Here is a 17,218-nt window from a genome sequence, read left to right as displayed (position 1 = left end):
ATCAATTTTCAATTTATGTAAGCTTATTTCTTTTTTTACCAAGTCGTTTGAAACCTAAACTAAATAATTTATTTTGCGAATTGATAAATTTGTTTCGATTAGGAGCAACATAGATTTAGTTTAGTATAAATTCAAGAAGAAATAAATAAAAATTAAAAACAGCTTATAATAAAATTTAAAGTGATGCAATTAATAATATTCTTTTCTCATCATGACTTTGATTAAAATAATTTTTGTAAATAAAAAAATAAATAAGTAAGTAAAGAATAAACGAATAAAAACAAGTTTTATTGTTTAATTACTTTTATTATAAAATTACTTTTATAATAAAATTACTTTTATTATAAAATTACTTTAATTTCAATAACTAGATTTTACTTAGATGACTTAGATTTTAAAATAATTAAAATGTGCAAAAATCTAACTGAAAAACTCCCTTCGCTCCAAAATTATAAAATGATTTTAATAATTTTAAATATGAATTTTTTTAAAAAATTGATGCACACAGAAAGTGTACGTTTTCACCACTCTTAATATATTAGTTAGGAGTTCTTATAAAAATCTAAGAAATTAATTATTGGAAATTAGTATATAATCGAGAAAAAAAAACGAAGACTTTATAAAATAATAAATTATTAAAGAAGTAAGCTAGTTTGAAAATGTCGAAACCTGTTAGATTTCCGAAAAAATATGCACTTTCGAAGAATTTAAGTTAGTATATTTTAAAACTACTTCAAAATTTCCAGCATGGATTCTAACTGGTTTCGAAATTTCCATCATGTTTAAAAACTGGTATCAAAATTTCCAGTACGATATTATACTGGTTTCACACTCTCCTATATATTTGAAATCTGGTTTAAAAATTTCCAGTATGTTACATACTGGTTTTAAAATTTCTAGTGTGGCGTCATACTAGTTTTAAACTTTCCAGTATGGGGCTATACTGGTTTTAAAATTTCCAGTATGGTGCCTTACCAGGTTTTAAAATTTCCAGTATAGTTTCATACCAGGTTTTAAATTTCTGGTATAGTTATACTGGTTCTGGTATCATTGTTACTGGTTTTGCGAATTTTTTTCAATAGGGCTGGGCCGCAAAGCGATCCCTATCCCTTTCATCTGGAATTCTAACACTGTTTTGGTTGAGCATTGAGGTAAGCAGGCAGTGGAGTTGCTTTTATGAATGTGTCAAGCACTTTGCTTGAGTAAGCGGGATTTTCATGCATACATATTTTCTTTGGAAAACAATTTTTAGTGGTAGTTATGAAAATTTAAATTAGCGACTTAAATTAACAATTTATGAATGCGTCAAGCACTTTGCTTTAATAAGCTAAAAAGGAATCAAAGTGATTTAGAAGGTGGGATTTTCATGCATACATATTTTCTTCGGAAAACAATTTTTAGTGGTAGTTAAGCAAAATTTAAATTAGCGACATTTGTTTAATATCCGTAACCACTTTTTTAAAATTTACTTGTCACGCGGGAACCCTGTGTGAACTTATAGTGAAAAAAACCATGAAATTTATAAAATTAAAAAAAAAATGTTTTTGTCCAGGATCATAAAATGAAAATTATTTTTTTTCTCATAAACTCATTAATTTTACTAACCTCAATTTAAGTAATTGTTTTTAATCCTACTGAAACTATTTAAGTGTAGATGTGGCATGAAGGGATTCACTGCAATTTTTTAGTTTTTCGCTGAGGAAAAAATCGGCAAAAAATTCTATTTCTAGTGTAAACGTTTATTTATTCATTTATTATTAATAATGGGCTACTAGGTATCGATAATGTCAACCTTTATTTATAAAAAAGTACCCCATGTCTTAACATGTGTTATATACTAGTGAATTGGGATCGTATTTTTGTAGTGGTAGATATGCTACAAATGGTTTCTGATTAATGGAATTTTAAATATACGACTTCTTTAAAATTCGATTTCTCGGAAACTATGCAACCGATCTCGCTCAAATTTTGTATTTTGCGATATAAAATTAAATACTTTAAAATGATATGAAAAATTGTTCAAACTATTCAAATTTTTTTACTAATATTTAATAAAAAAATTATAAATATTTACTAAAATTTATTTTTATATGGAATTATCTTTGGATATATACATTTTATAATTGTGTGCAAACATTCTTCAATTCGCGTAAAAATGTCTCGAGATATGGGAAAATACGCAAAAAGTAAAATTAGCATTAAAGAGTCCAAAATTTGAGTGCTTTCATATCAAACTATGGGGACCATATTTTCGAGATTACGGCTACCCCCTATATTTTGGGTTTCAGAAATCTGAATCGGTGGGATAAAAAAGGTATGTTTATTCTGATGTTGCAACTTAAAATATCGTCTACACTAATTAATTACCTAATTTGAGTTACCCCTTCGAACTATTAAGATTGAGTCGTAAGCGTGAGGATGCGAACATTAGATCAAAAGTAATTCAGGGTTGTCCATTTTTTTAAATTATTTTTTTATTTTTATTTTTTAAAATCTGCAGCTTTTAGAACAAAATTAATTTTAGATTTAAAATCCCATACCCAGATCAAGTACTTGTATAAATGCAGCAAAACATTTGTTCCCCATTGTGAATTTAGGAATACTTCATTTCTTTGAGGCTTACAGTCTCTCCACCACTAAGTGGAAAGTTTATCAGTACAAACTGGACATTTTGTTTTCGTGTGATGAATATAATGTAGAACTAACTATGCATTTATACACAACATGACTCCACAACACAACATATCACACTCCTTATTAAAATTTATTGTATTCAACATATCACACGCCTAATTCAAATTTATTGTATTCCCGTTACAGGGGTGATTGTGAGCCCCACTCAAAAATCCGGAAAATGTGAGTAAAATCATTAATGAGGCATTTAAAAAAATTAATGTCTTATAAATTTAAATGTTTGATATTTTAAAAAAATGAAATTCTAAATAAATTATATGCAGTATAATTTAAATGAATAATTACTTATAAGTTTACTTTTAGCTCTAATCACATTCATTATACTACTAAAAAAATATTTAAAAATGAAGGAGATGCCGAGAATAAATTCTAGTTCTAATATTTTTAAACAAAATATACAAGAATTTTTATACATAAATGTGATCGATGATTTCTTCAAACTTCTGTACCTTGGATTTCAGGAAACTTCCGGATCGCGGTTAGCAAAAAATCCGGAAATCCGGACTTTATCCGAAGCACAGTCACCTCTGCCGTTAATACTTATTTGTATTTATGATTATCTCTTTTAATGAATACAGATATCTAAAATTTGCTGACATTTTTTTTTAATTGTCTACTTTTAAAATTCAACTGAAATATGAAACAATCAACATATCTCTTCATTCAAACATAAAATTTTATCTGTTTCATTTTTGTCTATAGATTGACTTTAAGAAGTTGAAAATTTTTTATCAAATAAATATTGATGACCCAGTTCTTATGAGAGTTGATAACGAAATAGTGACTGCGATAAAAACCGTGAGTATATAAAGATTATTATGATAAAAATATTCATTATGATATTATATGAGATTAAGATTATTATGATAATCATCTTTCATGTATTTTTTCTGCACACCAGGTTTACGGACGTTTCTTATATACCTATCTCTACGAACACGCGTCAATTTGACGCATGAACGAATACATCGCTTTGCTTACGGACGTTTCTTTCAATGTGACGCATGAACGAATACATCACTAGGTTTACGGACGTTTCTTATATACCTATCTCTACGAACACACGTCAATTTGACACATGAACGAATACATATATATACGAATACATATTTAATAAATTAAATTAAATTTAGTAGATTTTTAACCACCACTATTTCTAAATAATTTGTAGGATTATATAATTCGCCAATTTATATTTGCTAAGTTTACTTAGTGGTTATTTACTGACATTCTGCGTTTGTTATTTCTTTTATTGCTTATCGACAACAGTTGTTTATCGCTTGTTTCATTTGAGATAACGATATCGGATAACGGTAGTTTCCGATCGGAGTATTGTCCGTACATTCTTATTTATTATTGATGTAATGCTTTCATGTTTACTCAAAATTTTGTCTAAATTACGATCGCGTCAGATTGACGCATATACGTAGAGATAAGTGTATACCATAAAGAGAATTTCAATATTTCAACGCTTTTGAAGAAAATAGACTTCAATATATACTTACCTCGATCAATGGATAAAAGTCATTACAAGAGATAAAATAAAAATTCAAACGGGTTTTGTAATTTCCCTTACGAAACTGGAATTGCGTCAAAATGACGCGTCCCGTAAACCTAGTGTTAAAATGCATGAGTGCTGCCTTCTAATGTATTTTATTTACGAGGAGGTTCTCCTTTCTATTTATATTGTTTTCTATTATATACTATGACAGTCAAATTTATTATATACCAAAATGAATAGCATATTTGCCAATTTTTATCCTTTTGAGGATGATTTCCTAGAGTGGTAATGAAATAAAAATTGATTTACAATTATATGCAGAAAAATCTTCAGATTTCAAAAATGATGTCGTATAATTATCGTACAAATTTACAAATATTAATCCATTTATATGTGGTTTTGATCAAAATCATTTTAATAAAATTTGAAAGACCAAGAAATAATAAGAAAACATTAATTGTACTACCAATTTAAATGTAAAAATTAAATTTGGCTCCTATGGAATGTTGTTTTTGTTCATAAAAATTCTTTTTGATATACTAGCTTTGCTTAAAACGATAAAAAATTGTAATCTTAAATTATTTCCTTGCTTGCTTTCTTATATTGTTAAAAAGTAGAGGAAAGGATTAAAACAAATTTATTGCTTTGTGAATAAGCACATAAGAAATGACAGAAATCGAGTGAAGATTAATTTGGTGCTTCCGGATGAAAATATTTAAAAACCAGATTTTAAAAAAAATACATATATTTGAAATTTAAACTTCAAATATGCTTAAAACATGTAAATTATTTTTCAAAAAATTGACTTTTAATTTTAATTAAATGGAAACAAATATACATAACTATTATTTTATTTTCCTCAAAATGCCTCTTAACTTCTTGAAGAACTAGCTGGTTCTTGAGTATTTTGAGTCCCCATTATCAAAGCCATTTTAATTGCTATTTTACTACTCTAAAACAATTACTTTACTTTTTACAAGTGCAAATTAGTTGAGTAAATATGTCATGAAAAAATAAGAATTTTTTAATATTTATCTTATTTTTTTAAATATTTATCATATTTCCCCCCCTCCCTTTAATTGCCTGCCTCTTCTATAATAAAGAATAAAATGGTTTTTGATACTTGAAGCTTGCATGAATGCCTTTATTAATTATTCCAGATGCTTTATATCATTATAATTTAATATGATTGATAAATAAATAGTTAGAAAATAATACTGTACTATGAGTAATTTTGAGATATGCTTTTTTACACTGATCTTTTTTAATACCAAAAATATTTTATTAAAACGGAATGAAAGGTAACAAATATTCATAAAAATTATATTTTTATTCATAATAATGCATTTGACCATGTTCCATAAGCGTCTTTCAACTTTTTAGCCCAGGGTAGTCTGATTGGAAGGGCGTGGGGTCGTGCGTTCGATCATCGCCAGCTTCATACACCCCATGTACAAAATGGTGACTGGTGCACGCTAAATCTGTCGTTGTCACAAAGTCCTTCAAGTTCCCTTTACAAATCAATACATCTGGGGGTACTAGATTGGAGGTTGATCGCCAAAATTCATCTACAGGTAAAAATTACTGTCAGCAGATCGATGGATGGTGTTTGCATGTGTCCTTCCTGTAAAATGGGCTATGACGTGTGTGTGACAGAAGTCGAATTCTTGATCATAGATGGCGCCACTGAAAAACAAGAAGAGAACCCCTTTAAAATAGGCTTGTTAGTCTTGACCTGATGCATAAGAAAACAACAAACAGCACTGTAAATTCTTTTTAATTATTGCTTTGTTCACTGCAAATTTTTTGAGGAATATGAATTCGAAACTTAAAATTACTTTTTCACTTAATTAATTATTCAGAGTCTTTTCAAGTTCCTATAATTATCTAAGGAGTACCATTATCGAAATTTTTTTTTTTTTAAAAGTTAAGTTTTTTTTCTTTTTAAAATAAAGCTTCTTATCAGTATTGATAAGTTGCATACGACAACAAAAAAATCATCTAATTTTCTAAGTTATTTTATCACATTCATACACTCCGACATTTGAGATACAAAATTTCATTTCTGGAGGCAGTGAACTAAAGTAGAAGTTCTTAAAGCAAAAGGAAATTTGATAAAACCTTTATCTAGCTTTGGAACATGAACCTAAAAATTACCACTCGCCACAAGCCCCGTGTCGATTCGAAAAAAAAAAAAAAAATTAGTTACTTAAATTTAAAAAAAAAAACGTGTCATTCTCTCTTCTAGTTTCTTTAATAGTTTAAGAAAAAAAGTACATCAATGCAAAAATACTCTGGGAAGCAGAATTTTCATTAAAATATCCAATGTCTCCATCCAAATATTTGATTTTTCACAATCGATCAATTTGTCATAGAAAGATTCATGTGGAAGGTTTATTTCTCTTCCCTAAATATGTTTAAATGAAGTCAATGCGTTAAACGCCGACCAGCCTGTGTAGGGGGCAGGAAACTGTCCTTGCATCAGAAAGATCCTGAGTCCGAATCCCGAGCAAGGCACGGAAGTTTCTTTCTCTCTCTGTGTATTCTATGTCCTTTCTCCTTTGTGTGTGAATGTGATCCGCTCTATAAATGGGTTGTGGTTGTGTGAATGGCGTGGCAGAACTTGAATTCCTGGCCATAGATGGCGCCACTGAAAAACAGGAGCAATCGCATCCCCGCTGCCTAAACTGGAATACGAAAAAAAAAAAGTTGAATCAGCTTCGTCTAGCTGAATATTATTTATGTATTTTCTTTTAAAAAAGTATAATTTTATCCAAACAGAAAAAATAAAAGATTTTTCAAAAAGTGGTTATCAAATGATAAGAATAATGAATAATATCGATATCCGTCACCGACTCATAGGGTTTGAGGGAAAAGTGACTATTTACAATTTAAATATTCAGGTCTACTAGCACATAACAGACCTGTAATCGGTAGCCCCGGGCAACTAAAAGTTCAAAATGTAGTGACGAATAAAGTTTAAAAGTTTATTATAATTAGCAACAGTATAGCGTGTTTTTCAGTTTACAATTAAAGGTGAAGAAGTTTTTTTTAACGAATAATTACTAATATATTTCAATCATACAATCACATTTATAATTTTCATATTTATAACCGTCGTTGAACATCCGACTCAATTTCTTGATTACGATTACTAATGTTCAACTCCCGTAACCTGGTAATTTTTAACCCAATCCAGAAGACAAGGGAATTCCTGTACCAAGCATTATGAAATTTGTCTTCGTGGAGAACTTTTTTGATAGAACTAACCCACAATTGCATTACATGGAGAGGAAAACTTCGAAAGCCTCTCACGATTAGCCTGACGGCAAGGGGACTCTAATTCAAGATTTGTCTACCACTGAGGATATTTTGCGTAAGCACTGTGGTCGTTGCAAGTTGGAAGACGAATTTGTATCTACCAGCAATCGCTATTATTCGAACCCAGTTCACCTAAATGAAAGAAAAATCTCTATCCCCTAAGCCTTCACGACTCAAACATAAGTCATAATGGCAATTATGAAGGACTTATTAAAGAGATAATTAATAAATGGAAATGAATTAAGTTCCATGCCACTTTTTACGTTTTTCGTCACTTGTTGGGTCCCTACTGTAGTCAGCTTGACCTTTTAGACATCTGTTTTAAACATTTATATGCAGTGGTAGAGTTAATTCTATTATTTTGAAATTATTAAAATATTAATGCATTACTTTTGCTGGCACTAGAAAAACATCTTCGGAAATTTCTTAGTAGTTGGAGGGTATGCACATTACAGGGATACCACAAGCAATTAAAAATATAAAAAGTGGTTGAAACTCAATTAACTTTATTTATTTATTATCTCTTTAATTATTTAAACGTTAACTATCACTATGACTTCTTTTTTTAAATTTTTCATATTTAAAGCAAAACCTATCGCTTCATTCCCTTTCATCCTCACAATCCTTTCACTCGCCCCCCTTTTATATGTATTTCCAAACTGTAAATATTCATTAGTGTTCATCTTCCCATCGAACTTTAATTTTACCTTTTTCATGTACATTTTTATTACTTGTAATTTTGTCATTGCCTAATAATGGAAAAGTGCCATTTTTCTTTTCTCAAGAACTCCATTTGCTCCCCAAACTTTAATTTTGTCACGTATGTTTCTAAGTTTAACTTCAAGATGAATGGGAAAAAGGCCGTAAGGCCTCAGGCGCCCAGTTCCACAACAACGAACGAACGAACGAACGAACATTCCCTTTCAATAATGAACTGAAAAATTAAGCAATGAAAAATTTCTAATTTTAATCTCTTTTAATAAAATTTAGAATTTTATTTGTCACCACTTTTTGCATTTTTAGCCGTTTGTGGTGACCCTGATATAACATAACAGAAAATTTATGATTTTGTTTCGAAACGTAAGTTCAAATAAAATTTTTTTTTCTCCAGGCTATTGATCATTTCTTCACTGAGCATGGCGTGGCAGCAGAAGAAGTGAACGTAAAGTTGCTTAAGCTGACTAGTGCATTATTTCTTCCTCTCCTATTTTCTGATGTTCCCAATCTCATACAGCATATTTCTCAGGGAAAAATCAACAGTATGAATGGAATACTAGAATTAGTAAAATTTGCTTTTGGTAGAACAAAATTTTCGCTAGGAACCATAGCTTTGTCAGGTTTTGGAGAATATTTTTCTAACAGGGATAAAATTCATTTATATAAGAATTTACTACACAGATTAGAAGAAGATTTTGAGAGCATACTTGATGAAAACTCTGTCTTCTTCTGTCCTACTCTTCCTTTCTCAGCACCTCGCCATTATGCGATGGTACCAGACTTCTTAAACGCAGCATACGTAGGAGGGTTCAACTTTCTTGGATTTCCAGTAACACAATGTCCACTTGGACTAAATCATGCTGGCTTGCCACATGGAATGCAGATAATTGCCAGGAAAAACAATGATGCTCTGACTTTGGCGTGCGCCAAAGAACTCGATAAAGTCTTTGGTGGATGGATTCCTCCAAGTTAACACGTTGAGTTAACAGTCACCGGTGACCGGCACTGAGTTTGTTTGTAGAGCCACGGGGTTACCGGTGACCAGCGAAGCCAAGGTTATTAGAAACACATAATTTGAGTAAATTTTTAATTTTTTTCATATTATTATCGTTGCTAAAATGGGTTGAAGAAATTAATGCGATATAGAACACACAAAAATAGTTTTTATTTATAGACACAGAGATGCCAGCTTTCTCCGAGCAGCGAATAAATATTTTCAACTGGTAATTTATTAATTGTAATTCTTGGTTTAATAAATTTAATTTAGTTGATTTTTATTCACCACTATTTCCAAATAATTCGTNCTATAACGTCAGCACCAGCAGATCGTTCATAAGCAAAGTGGCTTGTTAAAGTTGAGCTAAGTTTCTCAATATAAGTTAGAATGTTAATTAACGCAAAGTTAACAAAATACAGTGTTGTGTCAATTTCGATGCAAAATTAGTTTGTTTATGTTCTACACGCATTCATGATCGTCTTTGTATTAAGTGATAAATACATGGCGAAAAATTTAAAATCTTTGTGAAAGAATCTTTGTGTAAGAGTATAGAATGCATCATTTAAGAGAATTGATACTTGGCGGGCTTGGCTTACTCTAAATAGAATAGAAAGAACTGTTACTAATGTTGGTAACATTGATCGAGTTACTCACACTACGTCACTCGCAGGTATCCCAATAATCGGTGCAACGTTAACGCGTCATGCAGCGTGAACCATGAACGTGGGCAAGACCACAACCACGTGATTTTGCCCAACCATGTGATTTCAAAGTTTTTTTCTTCTGAAGTAGCAGGTACCAACTTAGTTAGCTGTAAAAATAAATTTTTCTAAAGTGATAACAAACAAAATGACTGCTTTCTGTATCCTGGTGTTAAAATTAACTCTTAAGTTTTGATTACAAAATAGTAAATTTCAGGTATGTCAGGGGTAAAAAAGCAAATACAAAAATTTCTAAAAGTAAAAAGAAAACGAAAGAAAATTTTTAATTTAACAAAATTCTCTCTGAATATGATATACCATTACTCACAAGTAAGAAGGCTTTAACAAATACTATTACGCTAACCGTTAAGTAGTAAATGCAAAATTAACTGTTTATAACATAGTAAAAATAGTGTTTGAAAGGGTTAAATTGATATAGAGTTATTCACATTCATGTCATTGTTTATAATGCGTCCATAAACTCCTATTAACCCCTTGGGGACGGGTGATTCAGAAAAGCATTCGTACAAAATCAGAATCAGGATGTCATTAAATAAAAAACGGTAACTTAAATGTAGTCGTTTCTGATTTGACAGACTTACTTTGCTTTTATTTTAATTATTGTTAGTTTAATCATATATATAATCAATGTTAATTCGAAGTATAACTAGTTTTATTTTGAACAAAGTAATAGCGAATTAAATAAATTAAACAATTATAACTACGCCCACAAATGAACTGCTAAAGAATTACTTTGATTACCAGTTTTATCTTTTTACCCTGGTTGATACCAGGGCTAAAGAGAATAGAAGGGCTGGTTCACTCCTTTGTAGAAACTCTCGCCGCGCCAATCCTCCGATTTTCTCTAGTGACGTCACTTTGGCGCAAAGCTCGCACGTTTACTTCAAGAAAGTTCGGCCTTAATAGCTCTAACTAATAATGAAACATTTCTTTTTGTGACTAATTTTAAGACATTTGTTTTTTTTCTGTAATGACTTTCCTCAGTTTTTGCAGTGAATTTACAAACATTTAAAACTATTATCGAAATGCCAGTTTGCGCGATTGCAACTTGCAAAATTTCTGATAGAAAAACAAAAGGAAAAAATATAATTTTCCGCGTGTTCCCTAACGTAAATGAACAACTATGTAAAGAATGGATTCCAAAATGACACAGTTAATATAAAACAGCAATACGTTTTTTCTATCGTTAAGAACTTTTATAAAAATTCAATATCTAAATAGAAACCGCCTCGTTACTTTAAAAAGAAAGGTAGGTCAAAAAAATTAAAAAATTTATAAAGTCAAAGAAAATTTAATTGTAAATAAAATGTATAAACAAAATATATAGTATATAGTTGAAATTCTCTTAATTTCATAACATACTTTTAATGTAGTTATTCTAAATATTTATGATTTTTTTTTAAAATTATATTCTCTTAAATTTAAATATCTATAAATTACATCATCGTAAATTTAAATATCTATAAGCAATTGTAAAATTTTTAATGTCATTATGAGCCTAAATTATTATTTTGTTTCAGTAATTAGCGTTTAAGGTTGATGTTTCCTAATGATTAAGTATGAAAAAATTAATGGCATATTTTAAAATCAGGGATTCTAAAATTAACTCAACTTATTGTTATAAAAGAATATGTAGATAAAAATGTATCGATATTTGCTTTCATTCGTTTTAATAATTAAAGTTAAAACTAAACTTTTTAAAATAAAGTATTTATAGTGTCATTTTCGCCAACTAGTAAAATATTTTTATAAGTTTAAAATGGTATTTTTTTTAAGATAATGGCCAAGGAGGTTTTTCTGAACTATGTTTATGAACGGAAATAATGTGTTAATTACGTAAAGTTTGAAGGCTAATAACCAGAAAAAGTCTAACTTATTTTTACAAAGAGAAAGATGCAAAGTTATCATAATCTTCGCTTGCGATCTCCGAGATCTGTGGACACAGTGACGTCATGAGGAGGGAAATCGTAGCTTCAGCTGTAAGAGCGGAGTGAACTAGCCCTTCTATTCTAAGCCCTGGGTTGATACGGTTTTATGCTGGCACGTATTTGTGACATTCTGCGTGAAAGGGTTAATGAATGTCCGACATTAATACTGGTGTTGAAGTATACCCCCTGTTTTGAAAAGTCGTGATATATTGATATATTGTTGAAACATTAAGAAAATGTGGCTATTAATATCTGATATAAATGATGCCAATTTCTCGATATATCCTTGGATACACGAGTTTTAAATAATGACAAGTATACTGTTTTCTTTTTAAACCACATTTTGTCTGTAAAAAAAAATTGTTTCGGACAATTCAAGTGGGACAAAAAACTCATAAATAATAAAAACAAAAATGATAATAAGTTAAAAAGAAGTATAACAAGAAGTTTCAGAACTAAAAAATAAATCGTATAATAAATTTTTGGATTATGCACTCTCGCATTTATTTTATGGATTCAAGAATATAAGCTTGATTTCAGAGACGTTTAATTCAAATCTCTGAAGATGTTGTCATTAGAAACAAACGTTTTTTTTCTAACTGTATTCGTTTTTAAAGTTGAATTTCAAAATAGAAACATGTTAATTTTAAACTTTAGTCAGTCAAAAGTTCAAAACATATTTATATTATTTGAATTTATATCTACAAATGCTAACATAAGTGATTAAGGCTATTAAAGAGTCCGTGGAAAAGGGAAAAATTCCTCGCTTCAGTGGATAACGGACACGAGTTTTCTGTCGGTCGAGTGAACTTTGTCCTGAACCTTGACACATACGAATTCTATTTGTTTTGTAACTTAGTGTCCTTTCAGATATCTAGAAGGAACAAAAGTTCTCAAATAAAATGTCAGTAGAATCAAATAATGAAGCTTATTTATTTTTTATCAGTTGAACTTTTATCTTTTATCAGAATGTGAGCAATGGAAGCTTTCCGTCGAATTAACTAAGGCATTATGAAGACTTAATTAAAAAAAAAAATTTCTCCCTTTTTTAAACTATTTCATTTACATTTTTTCAGAGAAAAAAATGTAAAAAAATCATTATTTTCTTAGATTCCATTATTAAATGTAAGAAATTGAAACAATGCATATAGAAAGTAATTTAATATGAAACACTTTATATTTTAATACATAGAAAGTTTTTACCCTCTTAATTAATTATACATAAAATTTTCAAATCTCTATGACTTTTCCTCCTTGTAAATTAAATTCCCCTGATAAGAATTAACTCTCAAACTTACTACTATTAACCATGCATAAAATTATTAAATCTGTAGTATAAATTATAAAAATTGAAATTATTATGCTTTATTATTATGATAAATTGTAATTACATTTCTTTCTTGTAAATTGATGATAGCCTCTTATTTGTAAACAAATAGTTTTGATATTGAATCTTCTTTTTAAATTTAATAGTCATATTGTTCTATAATTTACATATAATTTAATTAATTAATTTTTCTATAATTTAAAATACTATGTTAAAGTTGAAAAATTTAATTTAATGATAAATAATTCTCTTAGTACAATTTAATATTAATGGTTCAAAACCTTCTCTTTTCATAATTAAATTTAATAAATTTAATAGTCAAAATTCGTTCGAATAATTACGATCGATATCACTTTGTTCTTTTTCATATTCACAGAAATTTTTTAATTGCTTTTAAATTGTTCCCTGTAATTGTATGTGATATTAATTAGTGTATGTAATACATAGTGTAATAATTTCTGAGTTTTATAGTTTTTTTTGAAAAATATTGATTTTGTGATTGTGTGAATTTGTATAATTTGGAATAAATATTTTCGATGATGCTAACTTCTCTACTTTCTTGAGTCTAGCTATAAATTTTTTTCACTTGTCTAAGTGATGTTGGTTAAATTGATTTAGTCATTATTTTTGATAGTGTTAATCATTTTACCTTTTCTATACTTGGTTTGTATTCTATGTTTGTATTCTATGTTCACATTTTATAATACATTTCATATTTTAAGGTTCAAATGATTCAAAAGAAGTTGTTATCATTTAAGAAGTTACGATTTTAGTGCTAGCAATTAAGGAGTTGTGATGCTTTAATAGATATACAGATAATATTATTAACTTACAAGTAGTCTTTTTACGTTAAGAAGCTAAATGACTCAAAGAAAGTCTTTATCGTTTACAAAGTTACAATTTTAGCGTGAGTCATTAAGGAGAGTTGGAGCCCTAGTTAGATATTATAACATTAACTTACAAGTGGTCTTTTAACATTTAGAAGCTAAATGACTCAAAGTTGTTCGCATTTTAAAGTTTCAATTTTAGTGAGAACAATCGGAGAGCTGTGGAGCCCAAGTTAAATATTATAAAGTTAACTTACAAGTAGTCTTTTTACGTTAAGAAGCTAAATGACTCAAAGAAAGTCTTTATCGTTTACAAAGTTACAATTTTAGTGTGAGTAATTAAGGAGAGTTGGTGCCCTAGTTAGATAATTATAACATTAACTTACAAGTGACTCAAAGTTGTTAGCATTTTAAAGTTTCAATTTTAGTGAGAACAATTGGAGAGCTGTGGAGCCCGAGTTAAATATTATGAAGTTAACTTACAAGTAGTCTTTTTACGTTAAGAAGCTAAATGACTCAAAGAAAGTCTTTATCGTTTACAAAGTTACAATTTTAGCGTGAGTAATTAAGGAGAGTTGGAGCCCTAGTTAGATATTATAACATTAACTTACAAGTGGTCTTTTAACATTTAGAAGCTAAATGACTCAAAATTGTTAGCATTTTAAAGTTTCAATTTTAGTGAGAACAATCGGAGAGCTGTGGAGCCCGAGTTAAATATTATGAAGTTAACTTACAAGTAGTATTTTTACGTCTATAGGCTAAATGACTCAAAGGAAGTCATTATCATTTGCGAAAGTCATCATCAAGTTAAATTTTAGTGCGAGCAAGCAGTTTAGATAATATTCCATGAGAAATTAAATACTTACTACAAACTAAACATTAAAGATGGAAAAAGTGTTTATTGAATTTCGAACAATTATGCTTTGCGATGTTGAAATATCGAATATATTAATAACTTTAAGACCAAGAAACATTGGACTTAGTTCACTTGTAGTTCGGTAAGTCTGACTGATATAAACTGAGATTAGCTATAAACTGAGACTAACTTTAAACTGAGATATTACTGAGATTAGCAAAAAATCTAAACATTTTGTCAATTCAAAATAAATAAATAAAAAGTTCACAGTTCCCATAAAATAAATAGAACAATTGCAAATTCTCAAATTGTTATCTTTTTTTCTTCGTTAAACGTAAATTTTATTTTTTATTTTTAACACATTAATTAAAAATGAGAAAGAAATATTTTTGTTAAATATTTATATGCGAATCTTTTTGTCCCATCAATTTTAAGTATTATAAAAAGTAAACTCAATAGAACCAATGATTATTGTCGTTTATTCATTTGACGTATTACATTTAATATGTACCCTGCCTTAATTTTAGAACAGGCGAAATGAGAGATCAAAGCAATCAGTTAGGATATGAACGAATGATGGCAAGTACACAGTAAAAACTATGGTATAAAGTACCGGCGCTTTCGCTTTGGGTGCATCATCCGTAATCCAATTTACCATAAAATCCATTTTTACCGTAAAACCTATTTTTACCGTAAATTCTATGTGATATTAATCTAGTTAGAGTGATACAGGGATTTTATTTTGGAATGAATTATTGCCGCAGGAAATTATGGTACACTGTTAAAATTTTCATTCAACAATTATGGTAAAATAGCCGGCAGCAGTCTGTCCATCCGATTAACTGTAAAGTTTACGGTAAAGAGCACTTTTTACCTGCACGGTTGTGAAACCATTTACAACTGGTATGGTTATAAAATCCTGAATAGAAAACTGACCATTTTTTTTATCCATTTACAACTAGCATGGTATCAAAACCGTAAAAAAGAAATTTAATTTGATATTGGAACTAAGACTTTCTTAAGGTAATGGACATTGAAGAGTGCAAACCACAAATTGGGAAATGTAGGACTCCAGAGACTCTTCATGCGTTGAAGGGAGTGTAGGAAATATTGTGGTGTGGTGACTGACGAACCCCCGTTCTGTCAGTCATGAGGCTGTCAAATTGGCTCTCTCGGCTATGTAAAGAACTGTAGGACTCCAGAGACTCTTCATGCGTTGAAGGGAATGTAGGAAATATTGTGGTGTGGTGACTGACGAACCCCCGTTCTGTCAGTCATAAGGCTGTCATATTAGCTCTCTCGGCTATGTAAGGAACTAAGTGGATTCATTAGATGGGCATTGTCGGTGCAATAAATTCCTGGTTGTTTAACCTTATAAGGTGAAATCAGTTAATAAGCAGTTTTTCTCACAGTTAAAAGTCTGATTACCATCTCATTTATAGTTATTTGACTGTTTTGTTTGCATATGATAAGATAACAATTAAATAAATTGTTTTTCAGACCGTTTTTTTTCCGAAAAATTTTCTAACAATGTAAATATCAAATTTTTTATTCCGTAACATGCTGCGGTGAAAAAGATTTTCACCCTGAGTGCCGGTACTTTTCATCTTAATTTGATCAGAAACATTTTACAAAGTGGATGACGTAGCTTTTAATACAAACCTAATACAGGAACATTAAGATCCGAGATATTTCATGTCAAAGTTGAAGCTGTTTTCTTTCTTTTTCGCGGTGCTTCGTTTAGTTTAGCGAAAACTATTAGCAATAGAATTGCAATTTCTTACAGCCACGTACCGTAAAATGGGGTTACTTTGCGACAGGTAAAATTACTTGTTGACAATCACGTTTTATTCACGTTTTAATCACGTTTAGCAATTTTTGGTGATATGTTAATCAATATTAAGGACAGTAACCATGACAGTGAAGACGAAATAATGCGGAAAATCTTTGTTCCGAGTGGAAAACTTTAGAATAAAGGCAATAGCCTGATAGAGCGTTCGTCTTCCAATTATGTGAACTGGGTTCGAATCCCAGCGATGGCTGGTCAATACGAATTCCGCATCCGGCTTGCACCGACCATAGTTCTGACGTAAAATATCCTCAGTGGTAGACGGATCATGGGATAGAGTCCCCTTGTCATCAGGCTAACCATGGGAGGTTTTCGTGGTTTTCCTCTCTAAGGCAAATGCGGGTTAGTTCCCTTAAAAATTCCTCCACGAAGACAAATATCTCTCAATACTAGTCATAGGAGTTTCCTTGTCTTCTGAACTTGATTAAAAATTAGAAAACTACTGAGTTAGTTACATTACATTACAGCACATTGGTAGT

The 17,218-nt window shown here is 29.9% G+C and overlaps 2 protein-coding genes across 2 annotated transcripts in view; both read left to right on the top strand.

Annotated features, from left to right (window-relative positions):
- Positions 1-9,504, top strand: part of LOC139426413 (fatty-acid amide hydrolase 2-like) — a 12,158-nt gene extending 2,654 nt beyond the window's left edge. The window contains exons 3-4 of the mRNA XM_071185240.1: positions 3,397-3,492; positions 8,628-9,504. Coding sequence (XP_071041341.1) covers positions 3,397-3,492; positions 8,628-9,206 — 675 coding nt within the window. The 3' untranslated portion in view covers positions 9,207-9,504. The remainder of the gene's footprint in view (positions 1-3,396; positions 3,493-8,627) is intronic.
- LOC107455511 (fatty-acid amide hydrolase 2) overlaps positions 1-17,218 on the top strand; it is a 111,495-nt gene that overhangs the window by 42,232 nt on the left and 52,045 nt on the right. The window lies entirely within an intron of this gene.

Source organism: Parasteatoda tepidariorum, chromosome 9, assembly GCF_043381705.1.
Source record: "Parasteatoda tepidariorum isolate YZ-2023 chromosome 9, CAS_Ptep_4.0, whole genome shotgun sequence".
In the NCBI taxonomy this organism is placed as follows: Eukaryota; Metazoa; Arthropoda; class Arachnida; order Araneae; family Theridiidae; genus Parasteatoda; species Parasteatoda tepidariorum.
This window is presented reverse-complemented; position numbering and strand designations above follow the sequence as displayed.